The sequence below is a fragment of the Pungitius pungitius genome, chromosome 4, assembly GCF_949316345.1.
Source record: "Pungitius pungitius chromosome 4, fPunPun2.1, whole genome shotgun sequence".
NCBI lineage: Eukaryota > Metazoa > Chordata > Actinopteri > Perciformes > Gasterosteidae > Pungitius > Pungitius pungitius.
The window spans coordinates 16,642,400-16,657,378 of record NC_084903.1 but is presented as its reverse complement, the minus strand read 5'-3'; the positions used below and the strand labels follow the sequence as shown (position 1 = coordinate 16,657,378).

At 41.0% G+C, this 14,979-nt stretch overlaps 1 protein-coding gene across 1 annotated transcript in view; it reads left to right on the top strand.

Moving 5' to 3' along the window:
- ush2a (Usher syndrome 2A (autosomal recessive, mild)) overlaps window positions 1-14,979 on the top strand; it is a 155,065-nt gene that overhangs the window by 18,467 nt on the left and 121,619 nt on the right. Inside the window, exons 8-15 of the mRNA XM_062561810.1 lie at window positions 597-698; window positions 866-1,055; window positions 2,177-2,391; window positions 3,837-4,058; window positions 5,253-5,346; window positions 12,071-12,266; window positions 12,821-12,951; window positions 13,079-13,283. Of these exons, the coding sequence (XP_062417794.1) occupies window positions 597-698; window positions 866-1,055; window positions 2,177-2,391; window positions 3,837-4,058; window positions 5,253-5,346; window positions 12,071-12,266; window positions 12,821-12,951; window positions 13,079-13,283 (1,355 nt within the window). The remainder of the gene's footprint in view (window positions 1-596; window positions 699-865; window positions 1,056-2,176; window positions 2,392-3,836; window positions 4,059-5,252; window positions 5,347-12,070; window positions 12,267-12,820; window positions 12,952-13,078; window positions 13,284-14,979) is intronic.

The window sequence follows — 14,979 nt, the reverse complement described above, 5'->3', positions numbered from 1 at the left end:
ATTGGCGTAGGAAGTGGAAGTGAAATGTTAGCAAAGGAGAGATTAAATAAAGCGTAGACGGGATAGAAATAAAGAGAAATAGACAGAGGTGTTGTATAGATTAAAGTAGCACGGATAGAGGAGCTGTATGGAGCGATAAAGGGAAAGATGGTGAGAGGAAGGATGGGGAAGGCTAATCGTTGCATCTTAAGATCCATACTGCTTCCAGAGGATTTTCCTGAGAATTCAATACAAGGCAATTAGTGTTATCCTTACCGGTGATTCACTGCACACAGTCAGGACTGGGAGCTTACAAGTCTCTCTCATCAAGATTGGGTTAGGACAGAATGAAAGATTGAGTTTTCAAATTGTTCCTTTGATTTTCCAGTTTGCACTAAATGCTTAGTCAAAGGCCCATCAACAGGTCTTTGTATCTCAAACTAAGTTATTAAAAAGCCCTGTTGGGTCACTGTCAGTGTTGTTCATCATTCCTTCACTTCACAATTGTATTACGAGTTCATACCCCACATGTTAGGAATCCTTGTTTCCTGTTTTTTTCATTTTTAACTTTTATTTTACCTCGGAGTTCTATAATACGCCGTTTCTTGATTCAACAGGGAAATAGTGGAGGTGTACTCGGGGGTCCTGCCCAAACTCCATGCCCAGTCAGAGTGTCGCTGTCCTCCCAGTCACCCCAAAGTACACCCTTTGGTTGAGAGGTACACTACCATAACCTTAAAAGTGAACTGTAGTTTTTATTTTGTTCTGCCTGCCTTTTGTTATTTCTTAATGTCCCCAAAGTTTCACTCTTCAGTGTTGCTGTTGCAAAATAAAATAAAAGTATTTTCCCACTAATGTACAGTTGAGATACTTCCACCGTTAACAGATACTGCATTCCCAATGGGGTTGAGGACACCACCAATGACAGAGTCTTAAGACTTAACCTTAATGCCCATCCACTAAGCTACATCAATGATCAGGACATGGGAACCACATGGCTTTCTAAGATCATGACCACACAGGAACTGGATGAAGGAGTCACTATTACCGTGAATTTGGCGAATGGACAATACCAGGTAACACATCTACACACCAACCGAGCACAAACGCCCATCTTTTTCAACAATACTGACCTAGAGATTGATAGAGATAGGCAATGCAAGCGGAAAATAAGATTTAATAATCTTATGTTCAGTTAACTACCTACTCATATCTACGGGACAGAAAAAAATCTCTTTCTATTGACTATATGAAACAGAATGGTTCTTCTAAAGGTGCTCTCTGCAATATGCTTCACTCAATATTTAATTAGCAATGAATGCACAGTGTTGAAAAGTTCTTGCCTTTATGTGGTCAGCTTATGATACATTAATACCATAATGTTAAAGTATGTGTGAGGTGTTGATTAGAGGAATGTAGGACCCAGCCTGCCTGCTCATTCATGGTGGGTTACTTCTGGTTGGACATTCAACTTAACACTTTCCTTTTGGAGTGTGCTGTTGAGGCTCTGTACAGCTTTTATCTGCTCGCACCTGTACGTGCAGTGGACTGTAGTTTCATCCTCTTTCTGAGCACTGCAGCGAGATAGACAGGAGAGCAGAGGGACTGAGCGATATTGCTGGATTTGGGCGCCGTCGACACTGGGCCTGTTAAGAGAGTCGTCCCTCTTCTCTCTAAAGTGTGTATGTGAGTGTGGGCAGGATTTTGGGAGCTATCAGGACGTGGTAGCTCAAGTCCCCAGATAAAAGACACTTTCTGAAGTCCTGGTTGTTTGTGTGTATGTTTTTGTACGTGCGTGTGTGTGTGTGTTTGTGGGGGAGGGTTGGTGGGGGCTTTATGCGCTCCCCGCTGTGTAACCCAGTGTCCCAGCCCACACTGTAGTGGGGCAGATAACACTTAACACACATACCCACACAGGCAAGGATTATGTGTTGTGGGAGACTACTTGTGTGTCTGTGTTCATGTGAATATGTGCCGATTTGTTGTATGAGGGCTGTCTGTTTTTATAGTTATTATTATTATTATCATCATATTTTTCGGTTGTCTACACTGAAACACAATTAATGACTCATGAGCAAAATCATTTTTACCATTTGTAAGACGGCACCTGACCTCCCTTTTAGAATACTATTCATATCAAGACCAAAATGCTTGTTATGGGTTATTGTAAATCCAAATGAATACTCTTCTCCTCCAGATATTCTATGTCATAGTACAGTTTGGTGGGCTCCTGCCCGAGTCCGTTCTGATCCAGAGACGGAGGCATGACCTCACAGTGCTCGAGAGTGACACCTCGACAGATCAGCCCTGGTCGGACTGGCAATACATGGCCAGAAACTGCAGTGTGTTTGAAATGCCAAACAACGGGCCTTTACTGAGACCGGACTCTGTCAACTGTCTGCAGCTGCCCAGGTAGGTACCACTGTGTATGGAAAAGTAATGTCATGTCATGATTAAAAGGGAGTTTTTCTAACAGGGTGGCCGGGTGCAAAATAGTTAGTAATTTCTATCATTCTGGTAAAAGGGAAACCAATATACAATACTGTACACATCTTTTTTTGTCTACAGTTTACACGTAAATAATTCAAAATGCTTTTGTCATTATGTGATTTGCTAATGTGCTCGTATAAACACCCATATGGACAACATTAATTAATAATATTATTTATCTATGTGTCCCAAAGAGAAAAGAAAACACTAAAGTTGACCCTCAACCCTGTGAACCCCAAATCTGCTGCCGGGATGGACTCTCTAGCTGAATGAATCATTCCATTTAAAACTGATATAAACTGAAAATATACACTGAAAATAATTATTCTGTTTTTGGTATTCTCCCCACAGCAGAACCACATGTGCTATCTGTATTCTGTTGGGTGGTCATGGCCTCTTAAAACCAGAGGAGATTACACAGAAATGACTGGCAAGACTAAATACAAAAGTATATGCACACATGCAAACATGTACTAAAATCATACACACACAAACAGTTAACAATCATGCACTCTCACAGTGACCAGGTTTATGAAGCTACCCACCTACAGCGCTGTCTGGCACATGACCACTAACAGGCTTTCATTTGCACTTGGTTGAAAACTGGCCTCAGAACACACAATATAGACACAGACACACACACACACACACTGTACACAATCTAACACACTAAATCTTGGCATAGCTGTTTGTATCAAGGCCTTGTTGGCACTCAATAGAACCGGTATGAGTAGATCACAGATTGTGAAGTCATTGCTCCTTTTTCATTTGACTGACAAGTGATATCCCATACTGTGTTAGTTAAATTGGCATGAGAGCAATTGAACCTCTGTGACTTTAGCGGTTGATCATTTTATCAAAAAGAGCTCTGTCTTTGATCTTGATTGATGTTTTTTTTTTCAAGTTCTTTTTTTAATTACGCAAGAGACATTGCCTCCTATGAGGCTGCTTGAGTGTCTGGCAAGATAAATTCAAGCATGCCACTTTAAGGTGTTTTCATACCACTCAATTACAGTGCTGGTCCTGAAGTGTCGTAACTGATTCATTTGTCTTGTCTGTATGTACAGATAGTCGGCTAAACATTTTTTTTATGAGATTAACTGTATGGTGCAAAACAAGTGAGAGCTGGAACCAAATTAACCTTTTAGATTTGCACTAGCACGTGTGCCGCATGATTGACTTTGCTGTTTACTTTTTAATAAACTATATCCTAGCTGATACTGGACTTAAGGTTTATACCAAAATATGTTTTATTTATATGTTATATTTATATTATAACTTGATTCTTGGTTCTTTTCTATTTTTATATCATTTTATGCTTTTATTTAAACTAATGGTTAATGTGTTTTATGTTTCTTGTGTCCCAGCAACGTGCCCTTCTCAGGAGGTAACATCACATTTAGCCTTCTGACCCCCGAGCCAAACCTCAGACCAGGCTATAGTGACTTTTACAACACCCCTGCCCTCCAGAAGATGGTACAAGCCACCCAGGTCAGGATGCACTTGAGTGGACAGTACCACACCGTGGCAGACGGGGTGAACCAGCGACACAGATTATTCGCCATCAATGAGATCACCATCAGTGGCAGGTAAGATACACATCATGAGATCCCTCTATGGTATTTGAATTACAGTTATTGTATGTTATTTAATGAATGTCTCACATTTGAATCACACACAGGTAAGTATACATTCGAATCCTCCAGCTTCAAACTAAGCTAAATATATATCTAATCTTAAAATTGATGCCTGGATTTATTTATTATTCATAATCTGATATTCTGGCTTAACAATTGAAAATTTCTGTGTTTATAATCGTACTAAGTAATGCGTAAGAACCAGCATAAGAATCTTTTTTTTGGTTTTGACACTTTAACGGCCCTATTTGTCTGTTTTGGTAATTGCCATGGCCTAATAAGTTGACAGACACTCTTGAAGATCTTTTCAGTATTGATTCCTTAAAAACGTCTGAGCTCGACATCCAGAAAGATATTTCCACACAGACTGTTGAGTTTCAGCAGAGCTTTCGGAGAGTACTTGTGAACACATCTCTTCATTAGACTGACAGAGTGACTGTTTTTTATGACTGTGGTAATTACAGGATTATGCAGGAGGCAATCATCTCTAACTCTTTCTCCCCCTCCCTCTAAGCTGTTTTAATTAGTAGCTTGTTACAGTGAAGTGGTGGAAACAGAGATTCAGAGCTGCTGAAATCTCATCTGTGTATTCGTCCTCCCTCCCCGTCTCTCCCCGCTCTCTTTTATTCTTTTTCCAATTCTGTTTTCATTAATTTTCATGCATGTAAACGTGTTGGTGAGAGCGAGCACACTCATAACCTAAGTTTGGGTCTTTTGTTGGCTCTTATGAGCATCGCTTGTCCTACATTCTAGAAAAAAGTGCCTCTTATATCAAATTGCCACACAATATTGTCACACAGTAATGTCATTCAGAATATACTTTGTCAGAACTCTTGAATAATGGTCAAGCTTGTTTATCCTAAATATTGTTTTTTTTTTAATTCCTGTAATTTCTTTTAAGAAAAATGGAGTAAACAATATATTTTCATAATAATTATGTCATAGCCTTTTACAGAAAAATTTAAATGCTCAATTTCAGTGGATGTCCAAACTAGTTTCACACTGTGTCGAAATGAAGGTGAAAGGGAACAGAAACTTTGAAGGGACGGTTGTATGCTTTTGTTATTGTATTTTCATTGTCGTCAGAATTTCTTTTTAAATCAATTTTGCACACATTTTTTCTCCTTGTTGCTATCATCTGGCCAGATGTGAGTGTCACGGCCATGCAGACTATTGCGATACAAGTGTGACGCCCTACCGCTGCCTGTGTCTGCCCGAGAGCCACACGGAGGGCAACAATGTGAGTACACACAAAAGGCCGATGTGTAGTATTACCACCAAGTGTAAGTGTGGTGTTGGACCTCACTCACCCTTCGTTAGTTCTGTGAGGACTTTAGAGGGTCATGTTCCACTCACATGAATGTTTTTCATTGGTTTGCTTTCACTGGGTGTTTTGAATTCACAAATATCAATATTAGTAATTTCGTTACATGTTCAAGCATATAAACACACACACAAACACTGAGCACAGAGGGGTCCCCCTGTGGAGAGAGTCCTCGTGGTCTTAATTAAGCAGTTTTCTTCTTGAGGACATTAAAGTGACTTCTCTGATAAATTATGAAGACCCAAACACATTAACTAGAACTCTTCCTTGTAAAATAATGTTTTTTCCTCTTTTTTTGAGAAATTGAGTGGCACTAACTGTTATGCCTTTGGACACATGCTGTTTACCTGTGGTGCCAGGCGGTTCTGCTTTGAACCGGATATTTTAGACAGCTATCAGTGCGGTCAGACTGTTAAATCAGGCAATACACTTAATGCTGTTAAAGTTGTAAATAACTGACAGCTTACATCAGCCTTATTGGCACGGGACGGCTGGAGGGGTTGTGTGATTTATGATAACTGAATATGTGGTGTCGAAGACATTTTCAATTAGATTTACAGTGGGTCACTTCTCTATTCTAAAACTCTAATCTAGTCTAATAGTCTGCTTGCTTTCACATTGACTAAACCTAGAACGACTAAGCTTTCTGAATGCTGATTAGAACATTTTAAAGTGGTTTGTTTGTGTGTTCACAAAGCGATATAGTTGGAGAGACAAGGGGACTTGGTTTGTGTTTGAAGTCCGTATGAATCGGTGTAATCCTACATAAACCTGCTTTAACGGTGGTTTACAGTTGAACTAGAAAATAATGGTTGGGTTAATTATTTGGAATTCAAAAGCCTATTTCACAGTTCTGTGATAGTTTCTTGTCACGGTTGCCTCTGTAGTACTGTGGCACCATTGCCATAATGTTGTGGTAAACCAAAAGCACTATCCAAAGCACCTCTTTGCATACCGGTAGGCTGCAGTATGCCGGTTTACAATTTAATTTCAGTCGAGTTTGATGTTAACCACCACCTCAGGAGTGGGCCTTTGCTTGCGACCAAAGCTAATCCAACTTGCCAGGTCGTAGTAGGCATCACCCCAAAGAGGGCTCTGGTCGGTCAGCAGTGAAAAGTTCAGTGTGACTGCTCCACCTCACTGTAGCACAGGACAGCCTGCATTATTCACTGCTAATGTATCATTCATGCACCCGCGTCCCTCTATTAGTGTGTGTGTGTGTGTGTGTGTGTGTGTGTGTGTGTGTGTGTGTGTGTGTGTGTGTGTGTGTGTGTGTGTGTGTGTGTGTGTGTGTGTGTGTGTGTGTGTGTGTGTGTGTGTGTGTGTGTGTGTGTGTGTGTGTGTGTGTGTGTGTGTGTGTGTGTGTGTGTGTGTGTGTGTGTGTGTGCGTGCGTGCGTGCGTGCGTGCGTGCTTCAGACAGAGGACATCAGTAAAGAAGTAGAGCTGCCAACCAGCACCTGTTCCTTGCTTGTCTCGCGTACTCTCAAACCCAAATGAGAAAAACCCTTTGCAAACACCCATGCATTCAAGTTTTTCTCTTAAATGAACTCCTAAAATAGAGTTTGTCATACAATGTAGGTTTGCTGTATTGCAGACAAAAAGTACATATATTTCTTCTTTCATTTGACACTTTTCGCTTTCATCTCTCTTGGTCCCTCCATTCACTTCTTTGTCAATCGTTCGCTCTCTCTCTCTCATACTCTCTTTCCCTCTTGGGTCTCAGTTGAAATAATGTCTCAAATCGACTAGAACAATGACATTCCCTCAGCATGCATCTCTAATCAGCTCTCTTTCTGTCTGTTTGTCTCTCGCTTCATTTCACTCCGCCGTGGTCTCTGCTCCCCCTCACTCCGCTTTGCCTCGCTTTCTAAGTATTTAATTCATTTCTGTTTAACATTGTTTTTCATGCTTCACTCGTCTTTCTTCCATTTGTCTTTCTGTCTCACTTTTGTGAAAGACCACTGTGTGAATGAGTGTGTGCCGTATATGTAGGTGTCTGAACAAAGTCCTTTTACGTGATCATCTGTGTGTGCGTGTGTGCACTTTTCTTCCAAGCCTGTCCATGTCATCTCGCTGAGTGAATATTCAGGACCTTTCTTCTGCCTCTGTAATATTGGAGCATGAAAGGCTGTGGGGAATATGAGCGTTTAATATTGCATGCCTTCTGTTGACTTGGATCGGCCGGGCACCATGACGGATGTTGTACTAATCTGCAGAATTTCCACAGTGACATTAAAGTGACAGAAATGCTCAGACATGTGTCAAGATGATCAACGGGGGCTTTGGAAGACCCACACTTAAACTCTCACACGCACTTAAACACACAGGCACACAAACACGCGCGCACACGCCCACTTTCTCATTCTTTCTTTTGATTCTTTCTTATGTGCACTCTGTGTCAGAGTTGATCTCTCATTCTGTCAGTCCGTCTCCGTACATCTCCCTCGCAAGCTGATGGATTCACTCTTGTCTGGAAGCTATATCATACATTGTATTGTACAGCACGTCACATGCTGTATTATCTGTTGTATGATCAGAATCAGATTGCATCATCTTAATGTATTTAAATGTAATCTTGTGAAAGGTCGTTTTTAGGGAGGAAATCGAATTGTTTAAGGAGGTGTTTTAAATATTTGAGAGGGATTTATGAGTTTAGGTATCGGAATCAGGAAGGAAGATGGTGATTTACAAAGTGTGTTGCACCGCAGAAATTGTAAACAACAATACAACAAATAATGCAAAAAGAGTGGTTACCAGTAGTGTGCTGGTAAGTTTCTTGAAAATGAGTAGAAATTAAAATGTATAATTGTGACAAGAAGTAAAAAAAAATCCACACTACCTTTCTTTTAAGCCAGTTGTATTTTTGCTTAATATCCTGAGCCCCGAGGGCTCGTTGCATTAGACCATGTGCGGCTAGAGTCTTGATTGATTGACTCTGGACTTCAACATTAACAATCCTCAATGTTTGAGGATTTTGTATGCGTTTTTTAAGTTCTATGTGAATTGTTGTTCATTGTGGATATGTCTTTGAATGTAAGTTTGGAAATGCACTCTCTGTGTTCCTGTGTTTCCATCTGTGTGAGTGTCATAGATGTTGATGGCTAGTGACGTTAAGTAGTGGTATCCCAGATCTCTGTTGCCAAAGTCTGCCTCAACAGCAGATTTTCACCCACGCTGGGGCTAACCGGGTTAACTTCAGGTACAAACAACACGGTGTGTAGCTCTCACACACACACACACACACACACACACCCCAGTGGCACGACCTTTCCAATGAGAGCGTGAAATTGGTCATGGTATTTAGGATAAGATGAGTTGGCCCAGCAGATTAACATGTGCACACACACACACACACACACACACACACACACACACACACACACACACACTTGTGACAGGCCATCTGAATGTCCACATATCCATTAGAGTAGACTCCACACTCAGCAGATTTTGTCAGACATTCGCAGTAAAAATAAGATCCCATTCTTTACAACACTGTCCACTAGACGCACATACATTGACACACACATTTTTTCATTGAACAAGAAAAGAGAAAAGAAAAACTTTAACTTTATAAATAAACAGGAAACTCCATATATATATATATATATATATGTGTAGTTTACATCTGCAAAATTATAACATCATTAATGAGGTCTTTTTCAGTCACCCTTTTCTTTCTTGTGATTTAATTTTGGCTGAAGTCTTATTTAATGTCTCATTAAGAAATGGACTACAAAAATGTTCAGAAAACAACCCCATGTCAGTCGGTAGTGTCTCTCTTACTTTAATCTCCTGTATGAATTGCTTTAACATACAGCTTAGTAGTTTAAACTCAGACTGTCTATTAGTGACAATGGTGCCTTATCAGCGAAAAAATAATAAATAACTCAGTTTTGTAATGAACTTCTTACAGTATGAGAAATGAGAGGCTACTTACAGAAGAATAAAAGCAATAGAATGAAATCCATTTACACTCATTCTACAGTATGTGCCGTCCTTTTTTGCTGCTGGCACTGCAGGCAGATGATGGAGCACCATCAAAATCTTTTGTATGAAGAAGAGAATGAACGTGTGCCGTTTTCTTTTAACTCCCAAACACCAGTCCCTGGACTAATTAGCAGGCTGGGAGAGAGGGAAGGTAACGCAATGTTGAATGAAAAGAGAAGGAATAAAAAAATCCTCTCCCTTTCATTTGGTATGGTAATATTTCCCACTCACATACTTGCCGTGGCTATGAGAACAAGAGTTGGGGGACGGTAGAGAAAGGGGGAAGCGAGTGAGGAAAAAGAGCCCAGAGAGATGTACAGGGTGATTTGTTTTTCAGAAAGAGAGCAGATAGAAGAGGAAGGAAGGATGGGAAGAACAAGGAGGCACAGAGGAGACGAAAGAGGAATGAAAAGGGAGGGAGATACAGGAGAAGAGAACTCTTCAACTCATCCCCCGGCGGATGAGACGAAGAGTGAGATGTGGTGAGAGCGTTCTGTTCGGAGCGCAGACAGAAAAGTACCCTTTTGATAGGTGAAACGTTTTTTTGGGGGGGGGGGGGCCGCAGACAGACATGCAGGCAAAAACCAAGACGGTTAGGCAGAAAGGAAGAAGCAGCACGGCCTAACAGGGAGGCAGGACGTTTCTGTAGGTATGACAATAGATGCAATTGAAGCACAGCAGCATGACCGAGAGACGAGCAGGAGACAGACTTTCAAACGGCAACATGCAAACATACCAGCGCTCCTGTGGAATTACAGGTCCCAAGACACCTGCTGTGTGTGTGTGTGTGTGTGTGTGTGTGAGAGTGTGTTTCTTTTTCTCTCATGTGTGTGTATGTTTGCATATATCATGACTCTAGAGATTCTCATGCTGCTTCATTAGATCCTTTTAATAATCACCCAACAGGGTATTAATGCTCTGGATTCACACACACTTGCACACATACACACTGACACAAACTATACAGACTGCCAGACCCCTCTTTTATCCTTCATTTGAGGGTAAGTGTATTTGTCTTTTCCAGACAGTCCTCTTTTTTTTTACCGTTTTCAAAATATTCTTTTGGACAACCCATCCTAAAATGTGTTACTTTCAATGTGGTGCAAACATGAATGTTGTTGGATAATCAATAAAAAACACAGTGATATATGGAAGATATGATTTCAATGGCATGTCAAATTCAAATTCGCATCATGTATCATTGAAATACGCAACCCTGCAAATATTTCGACAGAATTGCTTTCAAAATATTTATCTGACACTAAGGATACACCAAATGCATTTTGGTGAGAAGCATTGAATATTTATGCGACTCCACAAGTTGCCATAATTATAGATGTTTGGTTCCTGAGACATGTCTTGTCACTGCAATACACGTGGGGCCTTTTGTCTTCTTCACTTACTAAGAGGGATGCTTATTTTTTATCTCTTTGTCTTGCGTCTCGGCTCCACATCTCCCGCTTACACACTTGTTGATTGTTGTGATCTCTATTTATTGTCTCTCTGTCTTAATCTTTAAACACAAAGGGGCTTTCCTCATTTCTGTTCATCGGTTTCCTTCATTTTGCCATACCTCCTCCCCCTTTTCTCTCATATACAAAGTAGGAGCCTTTCCCTCTCTTTTTATACCCCCCCCCCCCCCCCCCAGCTCCCCCCCAGCCCCCTCCTCTGTGTGTCATACATAATGGGCCCAGTGCAGGTCTGCATGTGTCACACATGGGAGGAACTCCTGTGTTTTTTAATACATTTTTAATCCAGCCATTTGATGCCCCCCTTGTCCACCATAATTTGTACTGACTGCTGAACAAAATCAAAGGGCTTGTACTTGCTGATTCTTGCCTCTGCTGCTGTGTGCTACAGAAAAATGCATTTTTTATGTCACTTTTTTGCCTTCCTCCTCCTCTACACACACTTTGGTATGTTTATTTTGACATGAAAGTGAGCCTGTGTGAAAGCCCTGGCTGTTGAAAGTCACTCCTCATTAGCAGTCTGATTTCCCTCTGCTGTGTGTGTGTGTGTGTGTGTGTGTGTGTGTGTGTGTGTGTGTGTGTGTGTGTGTGTGTGTGTGTGTGTGTGTGTGTGTGTGTGTGTGTGTGTGTGTGTGTGTGTGTGTGTGTGTGTGTGTGTGTGTGTGTGTGTGTGTGTGTGAGAGAGATAGAATGTACTGGCTCTTTATTATATGGTAGTGAATACCTCTGTGTCTTCTATTCAGTTACGTGTATTATTCTTCTCTCTCTTTAGATTTAGAGTTGCATGGGCCACTGATTTTTCTGTCGTTATATTTCCCCCTCTGTCATTCTTTCTTTGTTCCATGAAAGAAAGCACTTCACTGTCATGGGACCATTTTTCCATCTACACAGCAAGTGTACAGTTTGATACCTCTTTTATATATCTACTAAATACCAATGTTTGTAGAAATTCCTAATTTCTTGGGTTTTCTTATTTTTGGAGTTTTTACCTCAAACATGAATTCATTTTAAATGTACAAGTAGTGCATCCAATAAAACTTCATTACATTCAATAGTGTTATTACTACGGCTGATTAAAATGACAATGTAATGTAGGAATCCCTGATAACAATGTTCTTGTGGTTTAAACAAATACAAACAGCTTCATTTACATACAGTAAATGACAGTGATTTTCCACAGTGCCAGCGCTGTGCGCCGCTCTACAACGACAAGCCTTTCAAATCAGGGGACCAGCTCCAGCCCATGAACTGCCGGTCGTGTCAGTGTCACGGCCACGCCTCCACCTGTCATTATGATGTCCGAGCCGATGAGCAGCCAGATGAGCACTATCGAGGAGGAGGAGGCGTCTGTGACAACTGCATGCACAACACCACGGGTAAACACTCATTAAAAGTTAGCTAATTAGCATGTGAGCATTTCATAATATCAACATTAGTCATTTAAACAATATCTTGAAACATTTACAGAGCAGATGTCAATAGGTTTCAGATGTTTTATAATGACCAAATGTTAACCTGTGAAGTGTCTTTTTACTCAGCCATGTAAAGATGGATAGTAACTAATAGTAAGTGTATATATAGTGTGGATGTGTGATTTGTGTAAAACAGAGACAAATACAATTTAAGTCATTGTAGTATAGTTCCAACAAATACAGATGCTAACTCTTTAACACCTTCTCACAGGTAACAGGCTGACATATGGTGGGGGATTTTTATCTTCATTATTGAGAAGTGATTGTTGTGTTCATTTGGAGGGTGGTTATGCAGTGTTTAATTATCTAATTTAATATATGTCAGCTGTGTGTCATTTGCATTTAAAGTGAAACTACTTTCCCAATGAGAACGTAAACTTTGATCTCTCTTCACAACTGCATGATTTCGGCTGGTTCTCTTGAATGTCTTGCTCTGTCTCCCCGTGTTTCTGTCTCAGGTAAGAACTGTGAACTGTGTGCACCTGGATTTTTCAAGCAAGCAGGAGCTGATACCACTTCAGTTAATTTGTGTCAGCCTTGTAAATGCAACACTGCTGGGACTGTCAACAGCAGCATGGAGTGTGCCCAGGTAAACACCAACAGTTAAATGTTGATGACCGTTGATACCCTTGCATTACCAGTTAAACTATTTTGATGTTTTCAAGTTCCATAAAAGCCTGTGTTTTTCCTACTCACCCTCTGTACCTCACCCCCAGGCAGGGGGTCAGTGTCCATGTAAGGCTGCAGTAACAGGTCAGCGATGTGCAGACTGTTTGCCTGGTTGGTATGGTCTAAAAGCTTCAAACCCAAATGGCTGCACCCGCTGTAACTGCAGTGACGATGGCATCATCAACACCTCAACAGATGATCCCAGTTGCAACCAGGACACAGGGCTGTGCCACTGTAAACCCCATATCACAGGTAAACCAACCCCTGACAAAAACATTGAAACTAGTACGATTTTAAACTTGTAATTTCTGTTTTGGTGTTTTATGTCGGTGAAATATGTGTGGGTTGGTTGCCAATGCATTTCACTGCATGTGTTAGAATTGCTTCTTTCCACCTGCTGGTGAGAATCTTTTGGAGAACGGTGTAACACAAGGAAGTAGATGCCACCGCCCTAAATGCCACAAGTACAAACCACGCAGCCTCAGTGTGATTGAGGATTCAATAAAGATCAAGAAAAGATGTTACGGCTTTATCATCTCTTAAGACCAAAACAGCTCCCTAAAATAGTTTCTTACACAATGTCCCTCCCGAATTTTGTTGATAACTTGTGCTTTTCCTTGGAGCAGTTACTCGGTGCAACTGTCCAGTAACGGCTTCTTAATTAATACACAGGCACAGCTGCTCGTCGGTGTGCAAACAAAAGTAAAAGGGGGATACACCGTGTCTACACGCCAAACCAAGCATCTGCATACACACAGACAAAAACACACATGGAACCAAACCCCAAAGTGTTTTTGCAGCCAAAATAAACAGGCTTTTCTGCTGGGGGTGCTTCCAGCCGTTGTGCTTCTCTTTGTGATAAATGGTTTCACTCTCTCCCCTGAGTGTCTTTGAAGAGCCGGCTCGTATGAAATGCAAAACCAGCCAACGGTCCTCGACTCAACGCATCATGGTTATTGCTAAGCCGCGCTATCTAGGGCCCACGGTTGTGCGTGTGAGTGCAGGCACGTGTATGCAAACTTGTAAGTGTGCTTAAGAGTGTCTCTTTATGTCTGTGTATATGTCTACGGAAGAGGAAGAGTGCCCTGGATGTGTGTCAGTGTGTCCAGGCACTTTTGTCTCTGCGTAATTGCATGTGTCGCATGATACTAAGAGTTTCCTCGCATGTGCATAAATACGTCAGTGTGTGTGCGCACACGCACACCATGAAGGACTAAGCTGGTATTAAATTCTCTAATTCAATGCCAAGTTGATTAAAACAAACTGCTGCAGCCCTTTTATTTTTCACACTCCTCCTTACAAGAACAAAACACTTTCATTTTTTTTTTTCTGTCCTTGTTTGTTTGGTTGCTCCCACAGGTATTTTTCCGAAATGAGATTTGATTATGGCAATTTATTACCGCCAAGCTGATACTTTGCGTAGAGCAATTGCCGGCACACTACAGAAGGACAGAATGGAAATATGTGCACACAGACAAAAATACACACACATGCACATTCATAACAAGGTGCCAGAGTGCAGTGTGTACATAATAGTGTTTGAAATGGTGATGCATGAGCCTGTTAAGTACCTGGCTACTGTTAAAAGAGTTGGGCCAAGTCCTGAAAACACACTCGTATGCAAACGTGCACTGGTGCAGGCCCGTACACAAAGTCAAGTCTGATCTAATGTCTTGTAACACATTTTGCATTTGCAATTTCTTTGATTTTTATTGTCATCTTTTCATTCTTTTAATCTTTTTTTTAGACTTTCTTCAAAAACAGGCCTCCCAAATATCAACTTTTCTAGCCCAGTGTCAAAATATAACTTTTTACATTAAAGTTTTAAAACCGTTCAGCTTATTTTTCTGTGTGTGGAGGGGAGTACAATACATCAGAGCAGTGTTAGTGTTGTAAACATTATTCAGTCAGCATACATATTTACCACCAACACGCACGCACAGTTATG